General features: G+C 48.7%; 1 protein-coding gene across 1 annotated transcript in view; it reads right to left on the bottom strand.

Moving 5' to 3' along the window:
* The window catches only part of NBAS (NBAS subunit of NRZ tethering complex), a 280,935-nt gene that overhangs the window by 229,398 nt on the left and 26,173 nt on the right, over positions 1-25,364 (bottom strand). Inside the window, exons 10-13 of the mRNA XM_072642657.1 lie at positions 11,419-11,557; positions 6,493-6,561; positions 2,302-2,430; positions 1,436-1,499 (exon numbers count right to left, since the gene is read on the bottom strand). Of these exons, the coding sequence (XP_072498758.1) occupies positions 1,436-1,499; positions 2,302-2,430; positions 6,493-6,561; positions 11,419-11,557 (401 nt within the window). The remainder of the gene's footprint in view (positions 1-1,435; positions 1,500-2,301; positions 2,431-6,492; positions 6,562-11,418; positions 11,558-25,364) is intronic.

The following is a 25,364-nucleotide window of genomic DNA, read 5'->3' on the forward strand; positions in this document are numbered from 1 at the left end:
TTCGGTGAATTTCTGTACCTCTTTTTCCATTTGACCTATTCTGCTTTTTGAGTTCTTCTGTCTCTTTTACCATTTGGCCAATTCTATCTATTAAAGTGTTATTCTCTTTAATATTTTTGCCTCTAACCAAGCTGTTCATTCTACTTCACTTCTTTTCCCAATTTTTCCTCTATCATTCTTATCTCTTTCTTTAACATTTCCAGGAATTTCTTTTTTGTTTGTTTGAGTCTAATCACCATTTTTCTTTGAGGCTTTGCTTGTCACTGTTTTCACATTGTTCTTGTCATCGAAGTTTGTGTCTTGGTCTTACTTGTCACCACAGTAGCTTTTCATAGTCAGATTCTTTTTCTGCTGTTTACTCATTTTTCGAGCCTATCATCAGATAGGCTTTGAACTTTAAAAAAGTTTTAAAAAGGTCTTTGAATTTCAAGTTAAAGTTGGGCTAGGCTCATTTGGGGGTTCAGAAGTACTGTCCCAAGCATTTTGTGCTGCTGTTTTTAGAGCTAGTTCTGAGAGTATGCAAGTTTTTGGTGCTTCCAAAGGTGTAATACAAAGAAAAGTGTGGTCCCACTTTCCTGGTCTGTGCTCTGGTCTTTATCCAGAAAAGGCCCCTACTCTTCTGCAACCACAAGTGCTAGTGCTCCTCTTTGCTTTGGAACTGAAAATAGGGCCTTTGCTACCTTGTGATCAACCACAAGCATTCCTCTCCACCATGGAACTGTGACCCAGAACTGAGAAGTGCCAACAGAGGTGCAGATCAGTGCCAGCTGTATCCAATGCCAACCAATGGTCTCCAGTAATCTCTTTCTGACCCACTCTCTTTACCATCTCTAAGCCACTGTTACCGCTGCTGCCACTGTAGCAGTCACCTCTAAGGACCCACTGTAAGATGACCACCTTTAACAGACTCAGATCTTCTCAGCAATATAGTGATCTAAGTCAATTCCAAAAGATTCTTAATGGAAAATGCTATCCGCACCCAGAGAAAGAACTGTGGAATCTGAATGCAGGTCAAAGCAGACTATTTTCTCCTTTTTTTGGTTTTTTCTTTCTCATAGTTTTTCCCTTTTGTTCTGATTCTTCTTTCATAACATGACATATGTGGAAATATGTTTAATACGATTGTACGTATATAGTCTATATCAGATTGCATGCCATTTTGGGGAGGGAGGAAGGGAGGGGAGGGAGGGGGAAAAATTTGGAACTCAAAATCTTACATAAGTAAATATTGAAAACTAAAAATAAAGAAAAAAGAAAAAAAACCTTTATAAATTTCAAACACAAAATATATTGGTGTTGACAAGTATATGTAATAGGGACTCTGAGAAACCCTTGAATACCAACTCTCTTCAGCAGCTGAGCCACAGTACAAGATGTACCCATCCACCTTGGATAGTGGCTTGGGCAGGTTGGGGGCGGGGAGGGGGTGACTCACCTTTTATTTTCTTCCTTTTCTCAGTGGAGAGCCTCCAATTGGGGTTGACTGCATCATAACCTGGCTAAAAATTAAAATCGTAAGTAGTCATTACACTCAGAGGCTGCAGCTGGACAAGCCTCAAGGCTTATCAACATGCCTCTTTAAAAACTGCCTTACAGTGGCTAATGTGGCCTTTCTTGTATCAGAGTCCAACTTCCTTGGAACTTTTCATTCTTGATTAAACCCTGGAAAAGCCCCCCTCTTGCCCTCTAAAATTCACATAAAAGCTACATGAATATGCCCATCCTCCGGCAAAGAGGAAAGCAGGGATAAAAGCCACGATGATGAAGGGATGCTATGAGTCTTGACAAAGTTCAACAAAATGACTCTCGCTGGCACAACATACAATTTAAAATAACCCAGTGGATGTCACAAGAGAACCCAAATCTATTCCTTCCATCTCCCAGCTCTTACTGAAACCTGACCCCCCCCAAAGACACATTGACCTCCCTGGCCTCCCCCTCCAGAACTTTCGCTCACTCTCCTCGGCTCACTGGCCAAGGCCAGGGAGTTAGAGTACTCCTCACTCCCCAGGATTCCTTTTTGGCTCTCCTATTCTCCCTTCACTCATCAACCTCCCTTCCCTCTTTGGGGTTCATACTTGTCATATCTACCACCCAAACAGAGTCCCAGTAACCACTGTCTACAGGCCTCCAGGTCACTCCCCTCCCTTCTCCAATGATGTCTCTTCCCCAACTCCTGCCCTCATCCCAAGGGACTTCCACATACACATCAATTCTACCCTGCATGTGAGCAATGAGTGTCTCCATCCACACTTTTCCCAAAAGGAAAAGGACCTGTGAGGAGTCACAGGAAAGAGTTACCTGCTCCTCTTGCTGCCATTCCCCGAGCTGTGCAAGAGATGGGATGGTCCAGAAACTCAGCTTTCCTGAGAAGTGAATGGCAGCCAGAATCGTCCCATCAGGAGAGAGGCTCATCTTGTAAACCCCATCCTGGCCAAAAGTGGGAGGAACCTGGGTTAAGTCAAGGAAAGTCTAGGGCAGGAAACTGTACTTTTACTTCTCCTATTTTCTAGCTACCTCCATCCACCTAAAGGGGCCCTAACAGGCTCATCAGGCTGGAGTGGGGAATTCAGAATATTGAAGCTTCTGTCCTCGAGGTTACCGTGAGAGTGGCAATATTGAGAAAAACCAAAGGCCAAACACGTCAGAGGCACAAGGGCAGGCCTGTTTGTTCTAGGACACAGCCACCTCCACTCGACAACCATTTATTAAGCACCAACTATATCTCTGGCTCTGTGCACTCATGCCAGGACTGCCAGGAGGCACCGTTGCCTCCTTGGAGGCTCTCTCTGCCTTCTGCAAGTACAGATCTCACCTCCCAGGGCCATCCTGTCCTGAGGATTTTCCCATGTGGCTACTGAGGCCTAGGGGTGGGGGAGAGCCAATACTATAAAGTCTGCCACATAAGCTGGGATGCTACAAATAAAACCCCACTTAAACTTCTCTCTTCTAAACAGCTTTAAAAGCAAGGATCCCTCTTGCTCCCTCCTTGAATAATGGGCCTTGGTCAGGCTGCAGCCCACCATTCTCTTCCCGCCCTTCCCAGGCATCAAAAGAAGGTTCCCCTGGAAGTTATCATGTCGATTATTTATTTACAGCTAGATCATCATCACCTCCTTGAGGCCTGCACCTTGTCCGATCTTCGTGGAGACGTTTCTAGAGTACACAACCCAACAATGGTGCTCATTAAAAATCTGCGCATGAGAGACAGCAGAACGGATCGCTGTAGGGCCTGCCAGCTCGCTCACCATCCCTGGCAAATCACACCAACTCTGAGACTCAGTTTTCTCTTCTGCTCCCTGGCACTACTGACCTTACCAGGCTGTTTTAGGAGAAAGAACTAGTGGGGAAGCCCAGGAACTAGTGGGAAAAGACACTTCTTTTTCACCAAAATGTTGAGCGATGATTGTTAAAATGGGCACAGCCAAGATGGCAGAGCATCAAGGAGCAGTGTGGCAAGCTTCCCTTCAAAAACCTCCACCAACAGATTTAGAAAATGTACCAGACCAGATCCCCACAAGGCAATCCAGAAAGTCCCAGTGAGTTGTTTTCTAGATCATCTCAGCAGAAGGAGACAGACAGGAAGGGCTGTGGACACTGGGGGACTGGGCAAGAAAGCAAGATAAGAGAGGAGATAACAGGTTCATATCCATTCCCAGGACCACCTGACGTGGCCAATGTGGAAATCTGCTTAGACGGACTATTTAAGTTTCTGACAGATTTTTCTTGTATTCTCATTTGGAGGTGGGGGGCTGAGGTGGGAGGGTGAGAAAGCAGATCTTGGATCTTGGATAATTAAAACAAATATATTTTTTAGAAATAAAGTTTAAAATTAAGATTTGCTTTCAATTTACTCTTTTTCAAGGTCCACACTAAGTGTCCCAACGTCCCCTCCTCCTGTCCTGGCTCTATCCCTGGACCTAAAGGGACCAAGGCCAGTCCCTCTCTCACCAGCCTGCCCTCCAAGGCCTTGAATGCAGCCATCCATTCGTGGACTAGCAAAGGCTTCTTTTGTCCTGGCTAAACCTGCCCAGTTTATCCAGTCAATGCTCAGAAGACAGGGCCTCGGGGCCCTTTACCATCCTGACTGCCTCCTCAGGACCCTCTCCAGTTATCAAGGTTGTTATTAAACTGTGATGCCTAGAACAGATCCTCTGGAGGCATCTGAAAAGGCCAAGGACACAGGAACCTGTGACCCAATGGATGCAGCCCAGAGGCCTCCCTGTGGGAATGATCTGTAGCAGGATTCAAACTCAAGTTTTCGGACTCCATGTCCAGCCTGACTCCACAGGCCCACCTGGCTGTTCACATAGACATGCTTCCCCAAGGGCCTCTGAGAACCCAGCCAAGCCAGGTAACAGCCGCATTGGACGCCCAAGGGTCCACTCACACAGCAAACCTCTAGGATAAAGGTAGGGCTCTTCAATCTCCAGCAAATCACAATAAAGAGGAACCTGCCACTTTTAAACCATAATCTCTCAAATTGCATTAGCATTTGTAAGGAAAGTCAATAATTACCATCCTCCTCTTTGGTTCTGCATCTGAATTCTGTATTAGAAAAACAGGAAAACTTAAACAGAGCTCAATTTGAAAAACTATGCACTGGTTTAAAATGTGGCTGGGGATTTCCCTGGTTGTAGCTACATTGTCATTTTTCAGCAGTTATGTCTGACTCTTAATGACCCCATGGGGGGCTCTCTTGGTACAGATACTAGAGTGCTTTGCCATTTCTTTCTTGAGCTCATTTTACAGATGAGGAAACTGAGGCAAACAAGGTGAAATGACTTGACCAGGGTCACACAGCTAGTAAGTGTCTGAGGCTGGATTTGAACTCAGAGAAGAGTTTTTTCTTACCCCAGGTCCAGCCCTCTATTCACTGCACCAGGATATTTCTTTAATTCTCCCTAAATATGTTGTATTTTTCCATTTTTTATCATTCTACGGTTGAAGAGTTGGCCAAGAATGCACCATCAAGTAAAGAATGGAGAGTTATCATTTAGCTCAATAATAAAATCAGCTCGCACCTCTTTTCCACAATGCCTGGGTCAGAAGGCCTGGCTGGGAGCTGTGTGCCCCCTCCCTCATAACTAGGGGAATCCAATTTGTCCTCACCGAAGTTCTTCACCCACCCTCTCGCTGAGGAGCGCTCACTGATCTGGAGACCAAAGAGCCCTGGGATCGAAGGCTGCCTCTCCCACTTAGTTACTGTTATTAACTGGCTAGGTGGCCATGGACAGGTCAGTTCACTTCTAACTCTAAGATGGAGAAAGTAAAACCTGTGGCCCCTCACACCATAGGGCTGCTGCTGCACCGCCCCTTACACTGGCTATGGTCACTCCCTCTGGTGGGACCACCCTCCCTTCTCTGAAGGTCACAGTCAAGTCTGGACTCCTAGGAACTGTCCAAGGTCCTGGGCTCCATGGTCACTGGATCCGATGTCCCCTGACTGAGTGAAGGGGCAAATATGTGTATTTGCCTTGGTGCTACCATGGACCAGGACAAGCCCCGGAAGGTCCAAAGACCTGGGCCCATGGCTGGTTCCACACTTCCATAGTCGCCCATGGAGACTGACCTCAGGCAACTTACATCACTTCTCTGGCCTGGCATTTCTTCATGTGGAAAAGGGGAAAAACCACACCTGTAACACCATCTTCCAAGGGGCAGGCCACCCCTGGATCAGGCAATGGGGATAGAAAAATGGGGGGAAAACTCAATCCTTGGCCTCAGGAGGCTCCTATTTCTCTGTGGGGAACAGTATATCATTATGGTTCAGGTTTTTTGCCCCAGAAACATTCAAAAACCATTCTCTAAGTCACAGAGGGCTTGGGATCTGCTCCTACTGAGGTTACTATCCCTTTAGTGAATCCTAGGATTCCCCCAGAGCAGATCCCAACCCCAACATGGCTTAGAGGATGGTCTTTGAATGTTTCTGGGGTTAAAAAGTGTATTCCTCAAGTGGCTAATGAACCTCTCCAAGTCCAGACCTTCCAGAGGGCTCCCTCTGCATGCTTCAAACCTGGGGAGGGTCTCTCCTGGGAGGCCTGGGAGCTTTTTTAGCATCTGGCCCAAGAAATCAACTCCAGGTGTGGAGGAGGCCAGAGCAGGACAGACATCGGCAGAAGGGTGAGAGGCCCACAAAAGCCTGCCAATTTGGGAACAGAGTGAGGCTCGCACGAAGGCTCACTGAAGGAAACAATGGACCAGCACTCCCAGTGTAGGTGATGAACAGGAGTCCACAGAAAGAGACCATCGAGAGGAGTGCACTGCCCTCATGGGCTTCCTGCCTCTCCCTTCTCCCAGGCACTGCCCTGTGGGCACTAGTCAGTGTACCTAACCCTGGGGGCTATGCTCTGTTGCAGACCAGGGGCTACCAAGGCCATGGCTCTGAGAGCAAGGACAGGGAGACCGTGGCCCTGACTCTCTGACTCCCAGAGGACACCTGAATCCTCAGATCAAAGCCTGATGTGATGGTCTTTACGTCCTTGTCATTACCTGCTCTTGTCCCTGTCGGCTGTAAAGCTTCACACTAAAAATCCTCAATAGTCCCAGTGTCTTCGGTGCCTAGAAAAGAAGAACAAAAATTATGAGGGCAATGGCGGTGGGCCCCAGCACAGAGACAGGTCAAGCCAACAAGTGGCCCAGAGGTAGCTGGAGGCCAGAGCACCAGGCACCATTTCACAAGGCATTCCCACACTGATGAGTCTTAACTGTCACTGGTCTGGCACAGGCTTCACAGAAGAAGGCTGTAAGGCAGGCTGCCCCAGCTTGGGAGCAACCCTAGCACCTCTAGGAAAACCAAGGCAGCCTGACCCCAGAGCTGGACCTGCCAGTGTGTGAGGCCCAGACATGGCCTTCCTTCCCAGGCCGCCTTTCTCCACCTCACCCAGCCTCGGCAGGAACACATGGCAGGGTGCTCCCCATTCCTCCCATCTATTCCTTGTTTGTACCACATCTCCCCTTAGACTGGGAGTTCTTAGAGAGCAGGGGCTGTCCTTTAGCTTCCTCTGAATCCCCAGCTCTTGGCACACTGCCTGCCTGGAACACAGTAGGCACTTAAAAAATGTTCACTGACTGACTGACATCCTCACCATGAGAGCAGTCCCCTGAGAAGTATGGCTTCCAAGCTCCCAGGAGGTCTGAGCAAAAGTGAAGGGAGTAGTGGTTTGGGGAAGGGTTGTCCCAGAGCCCTGTGAGCCCTTTCCAACTCTGACACCCCCCTAGCTACTGGGGCCTCACCCTAAGTTACTCATTCTGTATTTGCTCATTTAAGTATAAACCTACAAGTTGTCTCCCTCTCCTTCAGTCAGTCAACAAGCACCATCATTCAGAGCCTCCCTGTTGACAACAGAGCTCATTCATGATCCCTGAACATCTAGCACACAGAAGGTGCTCAATACATGCTTGCTGGCTGACTGACTGAATGACAAACCATCTGCCAAGTACTCACCAGGTGCCAAGCATTGTGCACATTTCGGGGGACACAAATATAAAATCAAAGGTGAGGTTCAGGCAAGTGGGCAACACTGTGGAAGGAGGCCTGCAGAGCTGGATCAAAAATCAGGAAGACCTGAGTTCAAATTCAGCTCTAGAACCCTGGCAAGTCACTTAACTCTCCACCTCAGTTTCCTCTTCAGTAAATTGGAGGCAATAGTAGCCCCTGCTCCCAGGATTGTAGGATCAAATGCGCTCTCTGCAAACCTACAAACCTCCATATGCAGTGTTAGCTACTATCATTAAGAAAGTCTCTGCCCTCAAGGACCTACATTCCAATGGTGGAGAGAAGACTTAGGGAATGTGGCCAGGGAAAAACACTGGGATCTGGGAATTCCTAGACTGGTGAGTGGCACCATCAGGAGCAAGCATGGAGGCCGGGGAGGAGAAGCATGGATCCCAAGAAAGACTTAAGTCCTCCAGGGCTTGGGAAAGCTGTTGAGGGGGTCAGGGTTAAAGAACTAAGTAGCTAGGAATGATCCTTAGAGCCTGTGGGGGAGGGGGGGTGACCAAAGTGTTTCCCAAAGGGTGTAGAAAGACACACAGGGAGAAAACGAGCCAGGACCCAGGACCAAAAATGATGAATTCGCTGCAAGGAGGGGGGCCTATCACACAGAGAGAAGGAGGCACCCATGAAATAGCAGTCAATTAAGGGACAAGCACTTAGTGAGTGCCAACTGTGTACCCAGCATTATCCTAGTGATAAGCACTTAAAATCACCTGAACCTCAACAAGGGCCAGGCCCTGAACTGATCAACCAGAAGAAGAAGACCCTGGGCATGACAGATCTCCCTTCCTGGTTCTCTGGGTACACAAAGAAGACTCTTCCCAAGTCAGCAAGGCCAGATGGGGCTGACTGGTTTATGGCCATTAAGGATGAGACCCTTTGTAATGTTAACAGAACAGGAAGCTCTTCCCCACCCATTAACAGGCCTAACACATGGAGCCTGTGGTCACGTGGAGCTCAGACTGGGAGGTGGGAGGAACTTGGGGGAGAGGGAGAGGGAGGGGGAGGGGGAAGGAGAGGGAGGGGGAGGGAGAGGGAGGGGGGAGGGCGCACACACATGAGCCAGGAGTGCGTGCAGGCACAGCAGAGAGAGAGGAGCAGGCTGTGAGGCGGTGGAGAGAGGAATTTGTCTAGGGGAATTTGTTTTTATGAGGAAGCTGACAAGAAGAAGGTTTAAGATGTCAGGCACCCCCTGGACAAGTGATAAGCACTCTGCTAAATCTTGGTTCCTGGTATTCTAATGATGTCCCAAATAAATATTCTGGTTTTGCTTTGGGGCAGACAGTGTATTATATTTTGCAAATTCACCCTGGACATATGCATGTCCATTCACAGTGGCTGCTATGGTATCGCACTGGTGTTACACCCTTAACCAGAGACACTATCTTGAATAATGGGACTTTTTCTTCTCTTAACATTTGATGGACACATCCTATGTTATGGCATGTTAATGGTAAAGAAAACACAGGTGTCCTGGGCCATGATTTCAATTAGCACTTTGTCAACTCTATTTTCTTACTGTATTTACCACCTATTCAATTGATAAAATTCCTTTCTCACAATATGGTTAAATATATATGGAGATCATAAATTTGACTGACATAGAGACCATGAGTTGGGATTGCTAAAACATGTTTAAGTCTGGTCATTCTTCTATCAGTGAGTCAAAATCCATATTCTGGCTCCTTGTACACACGTGTTCACTACCTTTGGCTAACTTTAAGGGAACAAACGATATGGATGCATATGCCACCTAGCCTGTTTGCCTCCTTTAACAAAACTCAGGTCAACACTAGGCACCAGGATACAAGGAGTCAAACACAGAGATGTTGGGGGGCTGCAGAAGGCAGGGCTTGTGTCTGTCATCAAGGGGAGGTGGGACAGGGCCCTCAGGGCCTGGGTGTGATCAGAGCCACCCAGGCACGACCAGGAACAGAGAGAAGGCCAATGTGGCCACAAGAACCTCTAGCCATGAAAGCTCTGGAAAGCACAGGCAGTCACAAGGGCTCACGAAGAAAGCCACCAAGTTAGACTCTAGAAGCTATGGGGATGATGGAGAGACCCTGGGAGCTGCTGCAGTAAAGGAAGGGCCTGGACTAAGGTGGTAAGCCATGAGCTGAGGGAGGAGTTGGGTACGAGATACGCCCAGCTTGGTGAGAGGAAAGAAAGGAGGAGCCTGGAGGACCTGCGCCACTTACAGACATGCTCTAGCACATCATTACATGGGACATCCCAAGATGTTCAGCTCACATGCCAACTCCAAAGTCCTCTTCCATTATCCTAGAAGCCGTGCACGTGTTTGCACAATTACCACAGGCCTGGGCCAGACCAGCACAAATCTTGGGGGCAAATCCCAAGACTTCCCTGAGGGTGGCAAAGGAAGCCACGGACATGGGCCAGCCCTGACAACAGTTGGTGCCCAGACCTCTCCCCTCTTCATTCTAGGGCCCACCATCCTTCTGCTGAGTGGCTCCTATTTGCCTTGGCAACAGCCCATCTACATAGAGGTGTTTGCTCGCTGTCCCCCCATCAGACTGGGAGCTGTTGAGGGCAGGGGCTCCCCTCGTCCTTTCCTGGTATCCACAGCACCACCATGCCTCACATCCTTTGCTGTTCAGTCTTTTCAGTCATGTCCAAATCTTCATGACCCCATTGGGGGTTCTCTTGGCAAAAGTACTGGAGTAGTGTGCCATTTCCTTCTCCATATCACTGTACAGATGAGGAAACTGAGACAAACAAGGGATAAATGACTAGCCCAGGATTACACAGCTAGTAAGCAGCTAGTTCACATTTGAACTCAGGCAGGTCCTCCAACTCCAGGGCCAGCGCTCTATCTACCGTGCCACCTGGCTGCCCTGGCACACAGTGGGTGTTCAATAAATGCTTGGTGACAAAGCTGTTTGCTCAGATGTCTGTAGTCCGCTTGTCCATGTCTGCCTAGATTCCACTCCAACCCTCTAGAAAGAGACCACTTATCCAGCTTCCCTGAACTGGGAGTTCCGAGGCCTTACAAAGCTTCATTGTCTTACTTCCCCTACCTGCTCGCCTCTCTGGACAGGGTTATGAGAAGACATTCTGGCTCCTGGCTGAGGGTGTGCAGGTCAAGGAGGAGCCCTAAGCCAGAGAGTTCCTAGGGGCCAAAGCAACACCTCAAGTGTGTCTGCTACAGCGTGGGTGAGCTGTAATCTGTGCTGGCAAAAGGACCCTCCGCACCAGATAGGGCATAGGCATCTGCCAACAGTGATGTGAACTACCCATCAAGGGGAGATTCCAAATAATGCACTTCTACAGATCGACATGCACAGGAGAGTGTGACCACCTAGGGAGCCGGCTGTTGTAAAGGGCCTTGCCTTCCTCCTCTCTCCCCTGGCACACAGGCGTCTCCTGATAACGTGCTCGTGGATTAACTAAAGGACAGAAGCTAAATGTGGCCGTGGAGCATTTCCCCTTTTCATATCAGCAGCTGAGCATTCCAAGGACAAGGGGGCTTACCCTGATGTCCTATGGCCACTGTCTCCTACTCAGGTCCCACGAGCCAGGGGACTCTGTGAAGAATCCCCTACAGGCCCCAGCATAGGGACCTCATCCTTTTCTCTGTGAGCTTAGCTTATATTCCTCTTCCTAAAGTTGGGGGGAGAGTTTATTCAAAGCACACAGGACTAAGTCACTGACAGTCACCCATAGACAGGGAACAAGTAAACAAGCTCCCCCAAAGCGATATGCAAACCTTTGATTTCTATCATTTCTGGCAAATGACAAAATGGCCTGACAAAAACGAGGTTCCACCAACACTGAACCCTTTGATTCAGCCTGACACGTAACACAACTGAAAGCTCTTAAGCCTCTAGATGTGGAGGCCACACAGAGGCCGGCAGGCTGCAGACCCAACCAGGCAGGCAAGCCCAGCTACTGTTACTTACCACGGCGAGGCTATCCCCACTGAGGCTGACCGGCTTGTAATAGGGCGACCCGGACAAGACCCTCCAAGCAGACAGACCCCAGGCACGGGCCTTGGACGTCCCCACATCATCGGTTTCACAGCCACCCACCAGCAAAAGCCTGGGTGGAAAGCAGAAACAGCCCTTATAGGTGAGCAGTTCTAAAATTCAATTCAAGTGTCAGTATGGAGGTTATCAGGCACATCCCAAGGACCAAAGTACAGGCGCAGACTGCATTATGCATCAAAAGACCTGTGCCTAACGGAAGGGTAATGGGAGCAGATTCCCCTCCCCTCAGCCAGAGACCAGACAGTACCTACTAGACGGAAGGACACAGGACCATCTGCAGAACAACAAAAGATGAGGTTTCCTGGAATCGTGGACCCCTGAGCTGCTGAGAGGGGCGAGTGATTGACCCAAGGCCACAGAGAGAAGGGATTTGTATGGCCTGGCATAAGGAATACCTCCCCAAAAGCTCCCTATACCAAGGAGATCATAGGTCTGTCCCTCCCCACCACCAAAAACATGCCCCTTCTACATTGTGAGCATGTTCCCTTTCTGTCCACACAAACTAGAATGATGATGGAGAACAGGAGCACGGGATGAGCAAAGGGGGCAAATATGGCTCATTTCTGTATGGACTAATCTTCCTCTTCCTATCATCCTGCCCCGGCAGCCTGGCCAGAGCTCCACTGCTGCGGCTCCACTTTTACTGATTCTCAGTAAAATGCTAAGAGTTTCTAGAAACAGTGCACCCCGAGAAAACGATACATTCTGAAAGACTCATGAATCATCAACCGGAAAATATTCAATCAAGGAGCAGGAGTGCTCTGTGGAAAAATCCAATCCTCCATCTGCAATTCTTACCGGACATTTTAAACTGAAGGTTCTACGCAAACAGGAAGGAAACTGTACCTGGAGTCACTTCCAGTTGAGAAAAGACAGGCTAGAGAGCATCGAGCTAAGAAGGTGATGAAGACCACACACCATATCGCATGCAGATGAGGAGCGGGACGGAGGAAGGAGACATGAGCCAGAGCTTCAGTTATCAGAGAGGCTGGAGAGTGGGAGACAGTGTGGAGACTATGCGACAAAGCAGTAACCCTGCTGATCAGAAATGCTGAGAGGCAGAGACAGAGAGAGACAGATAAAGACAGAGGAAGAAAGAGACAGGAGACAGAGATATGACAGAGAGAGAGAGACAGAGACACAGAAGGAGAGAGAGAGACAGAGATGTGACAGAGAGACAGACAAAGAGAGAGAGAGATGCAGAAAGAGCTAAACAAAGCAGCACAGCGTCCAACATCCAGACAGTACCAACCACCAAGACAAGAACTCTGCGTAGGACAGCATCTGGTAGAAATGAGGTTCAGACCAGCATCCAAGCCCACACACTAAAAGAAGCTCTGAATGGATGCAGAGATGGCCTAGACGTAGAAGTGGGCATCATCTTTGAAAAGCCAGAGGAGGAGGGAAGAGGAACCTTTCACAGCAGTGACAAGGGGGAGAATTCTTAATTCTTCAAGTGACAGGGAAGATCGTGGACAATATTAATCACACACATTTTAAAAGTTTCTACACAAGCAAAATCAATGCAGCTAGGATCATATGGGAAACAACAACTAATGAGGGGAAGTCTCTGACCAAGATCTGAACTGATACATCACATAAGAACAAGAGCCACTGCCCAACAGCTGAGTAATCAGAGGATATGAACAGACGGTTCTCAAATGGAGACACAAAAGTTATCCAAAACCTTACAGAAAACGTCCAAAATCACTCTAAGAGAAATGGGAACAGAAACACTTCTGAGGCTCTAATTCCCATTTATCAGACTGGCAAAGAAGGCCACGGAGACATGACACTTCTTATGAGGGTCTCGAAAGGACAGGAGCCTGGATGCATGTCTGGAAGCTGGGAATTGGTCCAGTCCTTCCAGAAAAGCATTTGGGCCTCTGCCACCTGTCATGGGCTGCAGCTGCTCTGCACACACCCAAAGGAGGCAGCTGCAGAGGGGAAGGACCACAGGGATGAGAGGGTGCGTAAGAGCACTTCTTTGTTAGGTCCAAAAACCTGCGAAGGAAACAAGTGCCCACAAACCAGAGAAGGACTAAGTGACTGGCACGGGAATATCATGGAAAGTTACTGCACTAGAAGAAATGTTGAAAATGATGAAAAACATAGGAAGATGCACATCAGCTGAGGCAGAGAAGAGACCAGGAGCAGGAGGCCAACCTGAGGGATGACCACACTGACAACGTAGAGGAAACAGGACCTTGGCCCTGCGCCCCACGCAGCCGACCATGGGGAACTGTGAAGACCGATGAGGATATGCAGTGCCCACCTCCTGGCTGAGGGAGTGATCTCAGAGCACAGAACAAGGGAGGCCTTGCTCATCCAGTCAACTCTTCACAGCAGAAAGCCAGGGCTTCGTGATAAATACATAAAGAAAGGAAGTCAGTAAAAAATTTTAAATTTACAGAAAAGAAAAATACAGAAAGGGAACCAACAGGGCACATCTTTTATTCCTTTATAAGCTGTCCTATATGCAAATATAGATTTCTTAAAAAACAAACACTAACAGATATTTCCAATTTCCGATACAATTTCCCCTTTCTTGTTCAATGAAGTTCTCAACGTTTCTTTTTTTAAAGAGGGAGTGGCCTCGGTCTGCTAGAGGGCAGAGCAAGAGGTAGCAGACAGAAGGGACAAAGAGACAGATGCAGACCCACCATCAGAAGCAAAAGCTTTCCAAGCATGAGAGTAGGCCAAAGGGGACTGGACCACTCCCAACACAGGGAGCTCCCTGGGGTGCTCTGGGATTCCTGCTTTGGGCCTGGGACTTGAGGCCTCTACGTATGTGTTACAGCCTGACATCTCTGATATTAGCATCCTGAGCAGCCTGGCTTTTCATCCAGAATCAACAACTTTAAAAAAGCAGAAGCTTCCCAAATAGCCTCAGCCAAGTCAAAGCGGAGCGCCCAGCCTGCATACCCACATTTTATTACAAGTCCAGCAAGGAGGGTTATCTGATTCCTCCATAACAAGCAGAATGAAAGACACAACAGAAGAGGGAAGGATTGCTTCCAGACACAATGGGCAGAACTGACTTAGAAAGATGACCCTGAACCATGAGAGAAAGGCTGAATTAGACTTGTCTCATCAAAGAGATCTGGACACAGGCTCATCTGCCTGGGGAGACTTCTCAGCAGACGGTGACAGTGAAGTCAGCCCTGGAGTGGAAGGGAGGTGGCTGCCATGATGCCCACATGATCCCACCTCCCTCCACAGAGCTCCCAAATGGACAGACACAGCTTTAGGCAATCCAAATATTTGGGCTTTAGGTGATTTTCCAAAAAGCAGTGGGCACGTGAGAGTCCAGGGAAAGCCCAGAATTCAGGGGGGCCAAATTCCTCTGATTAATCAGAACCAAAGAGGCAAATTGGCCTCTCTTTCAGAATTCCATCCTGATTCTTTTCCAAGAACCAAACGTCATTGCTATACATGAAGGATGAAAGTCCCAAGATCTAAGTGTCATGGAAAGTGCTAACTTAGAAGGAAGTCTCCAACAAAAAAGACAGAGCCATCCCCTGATAATTAAAACAACGTCCCCACATGAAACTGCACTATGCACATGAATCTGAACACTAACACCACTTCTTCCCAGGACTTAGTTATTCTTAAACACCATCTAATCAGCCCCTCCTGGAGCCCAGCAGGAGAGGGGGCTTCCTTTCCCTCAAACAGGCAGGAGACGGTTCTCCTGGGTTTGCCCAGTGAGTGTCAAAGCCACTGTAGTGATACAAGGACTCAACAGGGCCCAAGTTTCTTACCTCCCAGTACTATGATAAAAGACATTCCCTTCCTAAGAATTCTCATCACTCTCTTGGCCAGCCTCCACCCCAAGCAGGCTGAAGTGATGAGCACAGCACTAGGCATCTGAGATAGAATCCCTCTGGTCAACCTGAGAAGTGGGCAGGGGGCAGCTGAACGAACGAGAAGGCCTAGGCTGGACTCCACCCTGCCAGAGGACTGATTGGCTGCGCCCCACAGGAGGGCAGGGGGCAAAATAGGAGGGGAGGGGCCCCTGTAACGGTTAAAGACCCAGGACTTAGTTTCCTCACCAGTAAAACAGAGATCAATGAATGAGGTATCTGTAGAGCGCTTTGCAAACCTCACTGCGCCACAGAATGCCAGCTCCTATCACTACTAATTAGCTGAAGAGGACAGCAAAGGACAAGGTCCACTTCAGTGAGACTAGCAGTCCTAAGCCCCAACGCTGCTGTGGGGGAGGGGCAGAGCAGTCAGACTCGATTGCCCCAGAATCCATCTGGGTTTGAATGAACTTTTCTCCTTTTTAGCCAAATAACTGTTGGCAGAAGGCGCCACCTGGTGGTGTAAAACAAGGTGATAGCCGGAGAGCAGGGTACCCACCCAGGCACAGATGTAGAATTCATGCCTCAGTATGACCTTCACTGCCCACTGTGCCCCCTGCACCAGGACACCCCCTCAGGACCCACTGTGGGCTCCTGATGCTTCCAGGGAGCGTCCCACCTGCCAACTATCAGCACATTTGCCCTCATGCTGCCCTGCCATGGATGGGCCAATTGATTTCGTTCAATAAGCGTCTAGTAAATTCTGACTGTATGCCAAGCAGTGCGTTTGGAGAGGAAGGATGAACCCGCCCTTGCCCCCAAGGAGCTCACAGCAGTGAACAGCCCCCTCTTCACACAGAGAAGTCAAAATGAAATAACAAAAATCACATCAAGACATTTCCTGAAGGAGGGGGTGCTGCTGACTCGGTGCTCCCTTGCCTACCCAAGAGGCTGAGAGCTGAGCTAGCCCCTGAGGTGGGGTAGGCCCTGGGCCTTTCCAAGGATCAGCCTGGGGGCTGCCTCCTCTGGGACCCTACATGTGCTCTGTAAGCTTTCTTGCTCCAAGTGACATTTTCCCCTAAAAACTTTGATTGCACCTAGACAGAGAATCAGAAAGCAAAAGAGAAGGGGCCTGCATCCCCATTGGACGCCCAAGTCCCACAGGGTGACCACGGAGACCAGAGAGAATTTGTCCTTGAACAAATCTGTGGCCCCTCAGTGCCATGAGCCCAAGGGTGAGTACTTGAGGCCCCCAATGCAGGAAGGTCACTCTGCTCCAGGTGAAGGATGGCCTGGCTACACACAGCCCATCCCCATGCTGGGAGCCCAGAACCCCAGAAGCTAAAAGGACAAGCCATGAGAAGGGCGCTCTGGGGGCAGCACCATCAGAGGGAAGCAAGGACACTGCCTTTGGGTGTGAAGGACCTGGGCTCACCTACTGCACTCTCTGGGCCTCAGTTTCTTCATATATAGCTGGCTGAGATGCCCTTCAAGGTCTCTGGCCAGGCCAAATCCACAATCCTTGCACCAGAGCATGAAATTCTGCACCTAAACCCTACTGGCCTCATAATCAGAGGGTCTGGGTTTGTAATCTGGGGATAACAAGGCCAGCTGATGCCACCTGCGTGACAGGCCCGCAGTGCCATGATCCTTCAGGAGCTCCTGTCCCCAGCCTGTCCACTCCCCTCTTCACTCTCTGGCCCAAGAAAGCCAGTACCTGTGGGCCACTGGCTGTGTGCAGGGCACCCTAGAAACCCGCACTGTGCAGAGGAGGGCACTGAGGCTCAGGGAAGAAGGAAAGTGAACGCCAGGGCACCCAGGGGAAGTGGCCAAGGAGCTTCCTGAGCCATCACAATGACAACTACCCGCCCACAACGGGTCTGGGTCCTGTTCATGGCAATGTGGGTGGGCACAATGGGTAGGCTGGAGGCAGGGACCCTTCCTCCGTCTGCTGCTCCTCTGAATGCTGCTTCCTCTTTGCTGCTGACACCTTTGGGTACCAGCCCCCTTTAACTGAAGTTTGATTTGTTGGGAGAAAACCATCCCCAGCCCACTGCAAGGCCGACATCCATGAAGATGATTCCCAAGGAGGCACGGAACACACAAGCTGTGGGGTAAACCCACAGTCGGGGCCATGAGAGACCTTCCAGGTACCCTGCGTGCCACCACCCACCAAGGAGGAACCTTTGCATCAACAATCCTCCCCGTCAGAGGAGATGAGACGCTCTGGCCAATGTCAGACTCTCTAATACGTTGTTTAGTTGGCAGATTGTTTTTGCTTCTTGCTTTCTTCAAACTTCATTAGAAAGGATAGTTCTCTGGGAGAGGGCTAGGGAAAAAATGTAATGGGAAATCCCATAATGTAAAAACAAAAGACACATGTAATTTTTTTTGAAAACCCACTATGCAGGGACAGCAGAAGAACAATACAGCATTCTGCAGGAAGGAAAGGAAACCTTCTCTTGGAACAGTCCCATTTCCTTTGCCTGGAATGCTCTCTCTCCCCTTATCCTGCACCGTGGGATTTCACAGTCTGACTTGGCTGCCCTCCCCCAGGGGCCGGCCGATCCTGCCCTGGACTGACCACCTGCCCCCTCAGTTCTCCTGAAGCAAACAGATCTGTGCCAGCCTCTCCTCCTGTGGGACAACAGACTGCCAAGAGGGCAGGGATCAGGGCTTACATGCTCTGCACACAAGCAATGAATATTCAGGGTTGAATTATAGATTCTAAGCAATCCCTGGTGGTTATCCAAGTTACTATGAAAGAGAGAAAATGGGATGAAATGAGATACTCGTGAAGAAATCCAATGCCAAATAAACTTCTTCCTTACCAAGCATCCTGAAAGGAGGGCAAGTGCAGGCAGGGAAGAAGAAAACAAGTATTTGTTAAGCACCTACTATGTGCCACTTACTTTACAAACAGTGTCTCATGTGATCCTCCCAACAACACTGAGTGCTATCAACATCCCTATTTTACAGATGAGTAAACTGAGGCAGGAAGGCTCAATGACTTGCCCAGGGACACAGAGCTAGTAAGTGTCTGAAGCAGGACTTGAACCCAGGCCCTGCTGCCCCTATCCACTATTCTCCTATCCAGCCCCTGGCTGCCCTAGACTGGGAGTCAGAGGACCTGGGTTCAGATCTCGAGCTCTTTTTACCAGAATGACCTTGAACAAGCTGCGGGCTCGATTTCCTCATCTGTAAAATGAAAGAAGTACAGATGACATCTCTGCCTGCCCACTCCCACCCCTAGACTGATGCTTCTGTAATACAAGACAAGAAAACACTGCCAGCCCACTGTGCCCCTAGCCCTGCCCGCGTCCAGCAGACTGCCCTCCAACACAAGCTTTCAGTCCACTCCTCCCTTCAGTATCCCAACCTTAATTAACTCAGTCAGATAATGAGTGTTTTCCATTAGCAGATTTCAGACCACTTTAGGCACAAATTGAACACGTTCCTCCATGCCTCGCTGCTGTAATTATTCCATGGATTTCACACTTGGATGAGCTACACCCCACAAGGGTCAAGGGTCTTGTCTTGGGCAAACGGAACATCGTCTGGACAAAGAAAATCACTGACCTTTGGCTCTTAGCCTGTGCATCATTTTCACAACAAAACTGTTCCAAAGGAGACAGAAATTCCATTATGTTCTACCAGAGGGAACTTCCTCCTTAGATAGTCTTTTCCACTCTCTCAAACCCTAAAGCAGCATTGCCTCTCCATCAATGCTGGCCATCGGGCTGCCCAAACCACAGGAAAAGAACAAGCAGCAATGCCACTTCACCAGCCCAGGAATCTCAGGACCAATGAGAGGGAAGGACTCAGTCATAAGCAGGCTCCCTCCTTTCAAAGTCTATTATGCTGTTTCCAAAGTACGGCCCTGTCTCCAACAGCTGGAGACTCCTGAGACAGACAGGCACATTTCTCAGTAGCTAAATGGGGGGGGGGTGGGGGTGGTGTGCAGAAGACCCAAAAAAGACAAAAGCAGAGAAACTATAATCCAAAACCTTTCTAATCCTTGAGGGACAAAATAAGTGAGATGAGGACCCAGAAAGGAGATCCCCTGTAATGCAGGGATAGACAGCATTCTCTGCTTATTAAAGGAATCTGGCTTCTGAGGAGCCATGGAGCCATGGCAGCCTTGGCCAGACATCAGACTTAGCAGGCTCGGCTAGGACACTTGTTAGCTCTGCAACCAGAGGCAGGTCTGCTCCCTCCCCTAGCACATGCGTGTGGTAAGCCCTGCCTTGACCACACAGGGCGCCTGTATGACAATGGATGTGAATGGCTTTCCAAAATTGAAAGCATCTGTAAATCCTTATTATTATCATTTTAGAGGTGGATCCCTCTCTGAGAAGACTTATGGAAAGCCATGGCCAAGAGTCATGCAGGATGAAAAACCAGCTCAGTCTCAGAGGAGGAGCGCTCACAGCAACAAACAGCCTTGGAATCATTGAAGGACAAAGAATCTCTAAAATCCCAGCTCATGTCCCAGCTCTGCCTGCAATAAGCTGTTACTTGACTATGAGCAACCCACTGTCCTTCTCTGAGTCTCAGTTTCTTTAGCCACCTCTCAGATGCAGGGTTGCAATGTCGATGGAACACTATGACTCTAAGGTACAGGGCGCTCCCAAGGAGCATGGTATAGTCCCCACCCAACAGAAGTCCTGAAGAGGACCAGAGTGAAAACACTACTGAGGTTTCCAGAAGGGAGAAGGGAAGGAGAAGGGAGGAGGCACATCTAGAATCCTCCAGGAGAAGCAGCGTTTAAAATTGGGGTACTCCAGGGAATTCTATTTCCCATTCCTCTTCTCTTACTTTCCTCCAGAAATGAGGGATAAGGTCACAAAGAGATCATGAGCTTTTCAACTGGAAGGGCCTTTCTAGACCAAGGAGCCCCTCACTTCCCAGATGAAGGGACAGAGGCTCAGAGCACAGGCTCCCTGACCATGATCCCCAAAGAAGAGTTCCACTGTAGGCCATCTTCAAAGCCGAATCTGCTTGACATTCCACTTAATTCTGCGGCTTCTCCTACAACATAAATGGGAAGCCACACTCCCTCAACACATTTTGTTCTAACCTTAAATAATGGACATTTGAAACTCTTAGTTCCAATTCCTTGGGTTAATCAAGGCACAATGACCCCATCTAGGTCAATCTGAAAATGTCCAACCTCACGTGCTTCAAAAGACCTCCACTGAACAGGAGAAAGTCTTTTCTGACACATCAACACTCAAGAGGTTTTGTTTCTCTACCTTTCCTGAACTACATATTTTTCATCTTTCCCATTTGATTATCAAAAACTCTAAAAGTCCTTTCAGGGAATTAAATACTACACCCTAAGAGAGGAAGAAAAGGCTACGGTTTTGGAAACAGAGGCCCGAGGTCCAAACGCTAACTCTGCCAACCCTAACCCTATGTAATCGGAGGGAACTCTTTTCCCTCATGTGACTTCACTTTCCTTATCTATAAAATGGGAAGCTAGAAGGTCTCTGCCAACCCAGCCCTACCCTAGGATCTGAGGATAGAAAACTCCATGGCCTGCATCTCAACGGAGACAGCTCAACCCCTGCCCAGGGAAAGCAAAAATGTAAAAGACCAATCACAAGAGGGATCAACACAGCAGCAACAGCAGAAACTCCAGCCTGGCCCAAACAGCCTCTTAGTAATTGCATCTCAATAAATCTTTTTTCAGGGATTTAGGAAAAGCCATCACATCCAGAAGAGTACATTTATAATTGAAAAGATTTTTTTTCAGGACAAATGAAACTCAGTGACAGATGAAATGAAGCTACTGCCTCAAGTTAAACAACAATTTTAAAAAAACCTTCTCTCAAAGAGGGAAAAATAAATCATGAGTAAAACATAATTTAAAATGTTAAAGGTCTTCCAGTCAGCCCAAGATGATTGCAACACATCCTAGATGGAGGGAACCAATCACCATTCCAAAAGACTACTGGGGTGAAGGACCACTTTCAAATTATTACATTCTGTGGTAAGGTCAAAAGAAAGGATAAGAAATCATATTTTTCTCCCATTTAACAGGAAGCTGGAAGCTGCCACAATCAAACTCCTCTTGAGCCAGGAGTGCTTAGCTGCCTATAGAAGGCTCAAACTCAAGACCCTCCAGTCAAGTATCAGCCTAGCCCACAAAATACATGGGACAATTCTTAACTTCTACATAGCAACTGTCTCTAGAAATCCAGAAACAGGAGTCTCCAAAGACCCTGGGGTCCTTTAGAATGACATCCAAAGAACACCAGACAAAAGGGTCCCTCTCCTGTTCAGAAGACGGCTCTGAGCTCTAAGGAGGAAGGATGCTATCAAATGTCCAAAAATGAAAAATTGAAAAGCCAAAAGAAATCTCCACTCCGTTTAGGGTCAGCTCTATTACTGAAATGCCCATTCTCCAGGCATACCGTACAACACTAATCTCTCCAACCAATGGCAGCAATCACCTTCCGTGGCTAGAGTCAATGGCAATGCTGCGATTGCCAGCCTACAAGTCCAGCTTCAAGCATGCAGAGTCTTCCTGGAAGAGCTCTGCCTTGAAACAATGAATTTCGTCTGGTTAAGAATCTATGAAAATTTTACTGGTACAGTTTTATATCTGGCTGTTCCTTCAGTGACTAATACAGGAAACACGAGGGAGAAGGTAAGTGACAGCTAGCACCTGAATGTGGTCTATGGAATAATCCTGGAACCACTCACAATGGCCAAAAACCATTCTATGTGGGAGACAAGCAAACAACTACATGCCAACAGGACATATAGAGGATATGTAGGAAATAATGAAAAGAAAAAGACACTGGCATCAAGAGCAGTTGGAGAAGGCTTCCTGTAGAAGGAAGGATTTTAGTTAGGGCTTAAAGGAAGCCAAGGAAATCAATAAGAAGAAACAGAGGAGAACATTCCAGGAATAGAAGACAGTCAGTGAAAACGCCTGGAGTCAGGAGATGGGGCATCTTATTTGAGGAACAGAAAAGGCCAGTGTCACTGGACTGCAGAGGATACAGCAGGAAGTAAGAAGTAAGAAAACTGTAAAGGGTAGGGGAGAGAGAGTTTGGCTTCGAATGCCAAACAGATCATTTGCTATTTGACACTGCAGGTGTTGGGGAGCCACAGGAGTTTGTTGAGTGAGGGATGACATGACCAGTTCTGCATGTGAGAAAAATGACTTTGGTGGCTACATGGAGGATGCACCGAAGCAAGGAGAGACCTGAGGCAGGCAGACCTCCCAGCAGTTACTGCCACAGTCCAGGCATGAAGTGATGAGGGCCTGCACTGGGGCAGGGCACATCAGAGAAAAGAAGGAATTACATCCAAGAGATGCTGCAGAGGTGAAATGGACAAGAGATGGGGAAATGGACCAGAGATGCTGCAGAGGTGAAATGGACAAGAGATGGGGAAATGGACCAGAGATGCTGCAAAGGTGAAATGTACAAGACATGGGGAAATGGACCAGAGATGCTGCAGAGGTGAAATGGACAAGAGATGGGGAAATGGACCAGAGATGCTGCAGAGGTGAAATGGACAAGAGATGGGGAAATGGAGCAGAGGTGCTGCAGAGGTGAAATGGACAAGAGATGGGGAAATGGACCAGAGATGCTGCAGAGGAGAAATGGACAAGAGATGGGGAAATGGAGCAGAGGTGCTGCAGAGGTGAAATGGACAAGAGATGGGGAAATGGAGCAGAGGTGTTCCAGAGGTGAAATGGACCAGAGATGCTGCAGAGGAGAAATGGAGAAGAGATGGTGAAATGGACCAGAGATGCTGCAGAGGTGAAATGGACAAGAGATGGGGAAATGGACCAGAGATGCTGCAGAGGTGAAATGGACAAGAGATGGGGAAATGGAGCAGAGGTGCTGCAGAGGTGAAATGGACAAGAGATGGGGAAATGGACCAGAGATGCTGCAGAGGTGAAATGGACAAGAGATGGGGAAATGGAGCAGAGGTGCTGCAGAGGTGAAATGGACAAGAGATGGGGAAATGGAGCAGAGGTGTTCCAGAGGTGAAATGGACCAGAGATGCTGCAGAGGAGAAATGGAGAAGAGATGGTGAAATGGACCAGAGATGCTGCAGAGGTGAAATGGACAAGAGATGGGGAAATGGAGCAGAGATGCTGCAGAGGTGAAATGGACAAGAGATGGGGAAATGGAGCAGAGGTGCTGCAGAGGTGAAATGGACAAGAGATGGGGAAATGGACCAGAGATGCTGCAGAGGAGAAATGGACAAGAGATGGGGAAATGGAGCAGAGGTGCTGCAGAGGTGAAATGGACAAGAGATGGGGAAATGGAGCAGAGGTGTTCCAGAGGTGAAATGGACCAGAGATGCTGCAGAGGTGAAATGGACAAGACATGGGGAAATGGACCAGAGATGCTGCAGAGGTGAAATGGACAAGAGATGGGGAAATGGACCAGAGATGCTGCAGAGGTGAAATGGACAAGAGATGGGGAAATGGACCAGAGATGCTGCAGAGGTGAAATGGACCAGAGATGGGGAAATGGACCAGAGATGCTGCAGAGGTGAAATGGACCAGAGATGGGGAAATGGAGCAGAGGTGTTCCAGAGGTGAAATGGACAAGAGATGGGGAAATGGAGCAGAGGCACTGCAGAGGTGAAATGGAGAAGAGATGGTGAAATGGAGCAGAGATGCTGCAGAGGTGAAATGGACAAGAGATGGGGAAATGGAGCAGAGGTGTTCCAGAGGTGAAATGGACAAGAGATGGGGAAATGGACCGGAGATGCTGCAGAGGTGAAATGGACCAGAGATGGGGAAATGGAGCAGAGGTGTTCCAGAGGTGAAATGGACCAGAGATGCTGCAGAGGAGAAATGGACAAGACATGGGGAAATGGACCAGAGATGCTGCAGAGGTGAAATGGACAAGAGATGGGGAAATGGACCAGAGATGCTGCAGAGGTGAAATGGACAAGAGATGGGGAAATGGACCAGAGATGCTGCAGAGGTGAAATGGACCAGAGATGGGGAAATGGACCAGAGATGCTGCAGAGGTGAAATGGACCAGAGATGGGGAAATGGAGCAGAGGTGTTCCAGAGGTGAAATGGACAAGAGATGGGGAAATGGAGCAGAGGCACTGCAGAGGTGAAATGGAGAAGAGATGGTGAAATGGAGCAGAGATGCTGCAGAGGTGAAATGGACAAGAGATGGGGAAATGGAGCAGAGGTGTTCCAGAGGTGAAATGGACAAGAGATGGGGAAATGGACCGGAGATGCTGCAGAGGTGAAATGGACCAGAGATGGGGAAATGGAGCAGAGGTGTTCCAGAGGTGAAATGGACCAGAGATGCTGCAGAGGAGAAATGGACAAGACATGGGGAAATGGACCAGAGATGCTGCAGAGGTGAAATGGACAAGAGATGGGGAAATGGACCAGAGATGCTGCAGAGGTGAAATGGACAAGAGATGGGGAAATGGACCAGAGATGCTGCAGAGGTGAAATGGACAAGAGATGGGGAAATGGAGCAGAGGTGCTGCAGAGGTGAAATGGACAAGAGATGGGGAAATGGACCAGAGATGCTGCAGAGGAGAAATGGACAAGAGATGGGGAAATGGAGCAGAGGTGCTGCAGAGGAGAAATGGACAAGAGATGGGGAAATGGAGCAGAGGTGCTGCAGAGGTGAAATGGACCAGAGATGCTGCAGAGGTGAAATGGACAAGACATGGGGAAATGGACCAGAGATGCTGCAGAGGTGAAATGGACCAGAGATGGGGAAATGGACCAGAGATGCTGCAGAGGTGAAATGGACCAGAGATGGGGAAATGGAGCAGAGGTGTTCCAGAGGTGAAATGGACAAGAGATGGGGAAATGGAGCAGAGGCACTGCAGAGGTGAAATGGAGAAGAGATGGTGAAATGGAGAAGAGATGCTGCAGAGGTGAAATGGACAAGAGATGGGGAAATGGAGCAGAGGTGCTGCAGAGGTGAAATGGACAAGAGATGGGGAAATGGACCGGAGATGCTGCAGAGGTGAAATGGACCAGAGATGGGGAAATGGAGCAGAGGTGTTCCAGAAGTGAAATGGACCAGAGATGCT

This window comes from Notamacropus eugenii, chromosome 1 (genome assembly GCF_028372415.1).
Source record: "Notamacropus eugenii isolate mMacEug1 chromosome 1, mMacEug1.pri_v2, whole genome shotgun sequence".
NCBI classification, from domain to species: Eukaryota; Metazoa; Chordata; class Mammalia; order Diprotodontia; family Macropodidae; genus Notamacropus; species Notamacropus eugenii.